The sequence below is a fragment of the Mesitornis unicolor genome, unplaced genomic scaffold (assembly GCF_000695765.1).
Source record: "Mesitornis unicolor isolate BGI_N332 unplaced genomic scaffold, ASM69576v1 scaffold23846, whole genome shotgun sequence".
NCBI lineage: Eukaryota > Metazoa > Chordata > Aves > Mesitornithiformes > Mesitornithidae > Mesitornis > Mesitornis unicolor.
The window spans coordinates 1-4,066 of NW_010189232.1; the positions used below are offsets into that span (position 1 = coordinate 1).

At 49.9% G+C, this 4,066-nt stretch overlaps 1 protein-coding gene across 1 annotated transcript; it reads left to right on the forward strand.

Annotated features, from left to right (window-relative positions):
• Nucleotides 1-562: 562 nt before the first annotated feature.
• On the forward strand, nucleotides 563-3,582 carry TMEM179 (transmembrane protein 179; the record flags this gene model as incomplete). The annotated part of the gene is made up of 3 exons (XM_010186005.1): nucleotides 563-700; nucleotides 2,407-2,485; nucleotides 3,403-3,582. Coding segments are annotated over 3 exons (397 nt in total), but the record flags the coding sequence as incomplete, so codon positions are not given.
• Between the last annotated feature and the right edge of the window lie 484 nt (nucleotides 3,583-4,066).

Here is a 4,066-nt window from a genome sequence, read left to right on the forward strand (position 1 = left end):
CCCATCCCCATCCCATCCCATGCCACCCATCCCATCTCATCCCATCCCTGTTCTGCTCTGCAAAGTGCCCATAAACCCCAGATCTGGGCCCTGTGATGGCAGTGCCTTGTGCTTCGTTTCTTAGAATGATGGTAGCGATCAGAGCCGTGTTGTTTTATTTCTAGTTGTCCTCTCCTAGGCTGTTTTGGTCCCAATTATCACTTTAGTCATGAAATAGTTTTAGCTGCAGTTACGACGTGGTCTGAGCTGATGACGTTTGTTTTGACAATGGTGATTTCCATCATTACAGCTGATGAAAGCCACGCCGTACATGAACAGTCACCACTTGGTATTTAGGATCTAAAGCCCCATCCTTTTGCAGTGAAAGAAAGAAAACAAAATCAAAAGCACTTACAAATGAAGATAATGCGACTCAAAATCCTAATCCCTAGTTTTTCAATGGATTAGGTGTTCTTAATTAAGGCAGATGTGTTTCCAATGGGCACCGGTATCTTTGTGCCCAGACTGCTGATGCTGTGTTTTGGCTGTTTATGAGTTACATTTTTCTTTCTTTTTATTGCAGCTCTTTCTTTTATGCCTTCCTGAATCTGCTGATCAGCGCCTTTGTGGTGTTCATCACGTTTATTGCCAGCACTATAGTGAGCGTAGGATTTAACATGTGGTGTGATGCAATTACCGAGAAAGGAAGCATGCCGAACAGGTCAGTACTGAAGAACACCTTTCTTCCTTCTTTATACATGCATGAGTGATCGGCGGTGGTACAAACTGCGGTTAGTACATGAGCAAGGGGAGGAGGCGTCTGTCACGTGGAAATCCAGGCTTTTTTCATCTGGAACACAAACAGCAAATGAAACTTTTCAGTGTTTATTTCCTCAGAAAGAGAAGTGCGGTGTTCGTGGTTGTTCTGGTTTGAGTTAAACAGAACTGATTTCCTACTGAGTGATTTTACTTTTCAGCTCAGTCTCTTCTCCACTCCCAGGGAGGGGAGCATCTCCTGCTGAGGAGCGGCTGAGGGAGCTGGGGCTCTTGAGCTTGGAGCAGAGGAGCCCAGGGGGGCCCTCATTCCTGGGGATCCATTGGGAAAGGGCAGTGTCAGGAGGAAGGAGCCAGGCTCTGCTCTGGGATGGCCAATGCCAGGACAAGGGGCAATGGTCCCAAGCTGGAGCACAGGAGGTTCAAGCTGAAGATGAGGCCAAAGTTTGTGAGTGTGAGGGGTCTGGAGCATGGCCCAGGCTGCCCAGAGAGGTTGTGGAGTCTCCTTGTGTGCAGACACCCAAAGCCCTGGCCGTGTTCCTGTGTGACTGCTCTGGTGATCCTGCTCTGGCAGGGGTTGCACTGGGGGAGCTTTCCAGGGCCCTTCAACTCCTCACATCCTGGGATTCTGTGATTCTAAGTGGCTGAACTTGCAGTGGAGTGAGGATGGGACACGTGGTCCTGCGAGCAGAGCGGGGAAAACACTTTGTGAGCGCAGGGTCCGGATGGCTGAGACTTCCCTACAGCCCACAAAATGCCCAGCTCCCAAAATGGTCTGATATGGTTCCCCAAGGTGCTCCTGAGAGAAAACTGGGCACACTGAGGCAGACAGACAAATATGAGACAGATGATGACAGAGGAGAAGGTGACATTTTATGTCATATGATATTGAGTAAAGGTACCGCTTAAAGCATACATTTGTGTTGCACATTGTCATATGTTGTAAAATGCCATGGCGAATGTTCTGTTTAGGGCTGCAAGGACTAATCGAGATATTCGAATATTCGGTTAAAAGCTCGTTTACAAACCCCACCTAATCGAATATTCGGGTAAGAACCCGAGATGACCGGCAGCACTGAGAAGAGAAGAGGCTGCAGAACCCAGCAGGAGATAGAGACACCTCCCAGCCCCGGACTGTTTCTCACCCGTTAACGTTATTTGTAAGCCCGTAGGCAGCCTCTCCCTTGCCACCAAAGCACCGTCCCCTTGCGGAGCACCCGACACAAACCCCACAAACCTGGCGGAGTCGCAAGGTAACGGAGGCTCGTGGCTGTGGTTCGCTGAGGGGAGCAGCAAGGAGCCGGGGCGATGCCAAATCTTTGGATGGGGGCGGCGTGGGGGTAGCGGGAGAGGAGAGCTTTAAGTGCACTGTTTTCATGATGACCCCTGCAGTTCCACTTATGATGACTGTTACTATCACTAACGTAGTTATACATTGGTTTTTAAAAGCAATTACATGCCTCTTTTAGCCTGGTTTTAGAGAAGGTTGGCAAGCAACATGGTTACTGCAATAACTCCAGTGTCTCTTGGTAGAACGAGCCCTTGTGACTGTTTGAAACGTTGAGACGTTGCTTGACTTTGTGTTTGGTTTGCCTGTTTGGAGTTTCTGAACTGATTTTCCACTTTTCCCCTGCAAACGCCGTCCTCGGGCAGCTGTGAAGAGTTACAGGACATAGATCTCGAGCTGAACCTGGAAAACTCTGCTTTCTACGACCAGTTTGCCATTGCGCAGGTGGGTCACACCGGGTCGCGGTCCCGCTGCTGCTCAGTTAACGTTTGCTCATCGATCTCAGCTACCACCCTCCAAGATCAATGGGAACTTTCCACTGACTGCAGCAAGCGCTGAAAGGGGATGAGGGGGACAGGAACATTTGCATTTTGAATTAAGAACAGCCAGTTCTGAATGTGAACGTGTCAAAACATGAGTCTTGTTACTCATGATAGTAAGTTTATCGTTGCTTTGAAGGATGAGCTCTGCTGACCTGCACCAGGCCATGGGACCATTGCCTTTGCCTTCCATGGGCGTTTGAGATCCCCTGATCCCATATACATACCAGACCATTGAAAATAATGACAGGTTATTAGACAGGGCTTTTTCCTGGTCAGTCTTTGAGGATCAGACCCCTGTGGCCATCAGAATTTATCGAATATGCGAGCGCTAGGTCAGCATTCAGAGCCGGTGGTCCCGGGGCTGAGCACTTGCTGCTCAGTGTGTGTTCGTGCACCCATGGCCGTGTCCTTATGGACACTCCTTGGGGGTAACCGTGCCTCAGACACCAGCAATTTTGTGTCCTCATGGGCCAGCACAGCATCACACCCAGCTTGGACACATCTGTGTCAGACACAAATGTGCCACAAAAGCGACCCCTTTATGTGATGCCAGCCCAGGGCTGTGCTGTATTTGTCACAGATTTTGGCATTAGCTCCTAATGTGCCAGTTTTTCTAGAGTAAACCTGTTATTGGTCTATAGCTTTGAGTTCATGGGAACCAAATCAAACCAAGGGGTTGATGTTTGTTATTCTGGGGTACCACAGACCCCTGCACCGTCATTGATGTTCATTGTTTTGGGTACCACACTGACCCCTGCACTGTCATAGATGTTTGTTATTTTGGGTACCACACTGACCCCTGCACCGTCTCCTCCGCAGTTCGGGCTCTGGGCCGCCTGGCTGACCTGGCTGGCCATCACGGCGCTGGCGTTCCTGAAGGTGTACCACAACTACCGGCAGGAGGACCTGCTGGACAGCCTGGTGCACGAGAAGGAGCTGCTGCTGGGCCGGGCCCCGTCGCGGGGCTCCCTGCTGGAGGAGAAGAGCGCCATGATCTGAAGCGCGAGCGGATCCCGCGCACGATCGGGGTTTCGCTGCGGAGAGGTGCGAGTCGGGGGCAGAGCGTGGGATCTGTTCTCTCCTGGAAGGAGGTTTGGAACCGCCCGGTTCCTCCTCGAGACACTCGGCAAACACGTGTGTTAGGACGCGGAGATCCAGCGGCCCCGCGCCGCCATTGCACAATAACAACTATGTTATTACACAGTGTCTGTCAAAAACTGTGCATCGTTTGGAAGGATGGGGGAGGATTTCTGTGCTTTTGTTTCTTCTTAGATTTTGGCATGACTGATGTTTATTCTGACTCCTGAATGTATTGTAGCTAGCAACTGCTTACTGGGAAATCAGGCTGAATAGATAGCGTTAATGCTTGTGTATCTATAGGTGTAACTTGGTCCATGACATTGTTTTGCGTCTTAGTTTAGTTGTGATATTTATTTTGTATAGGGTATGCAAAATTACTGCAAACATTGCATTGTGGGTGTCT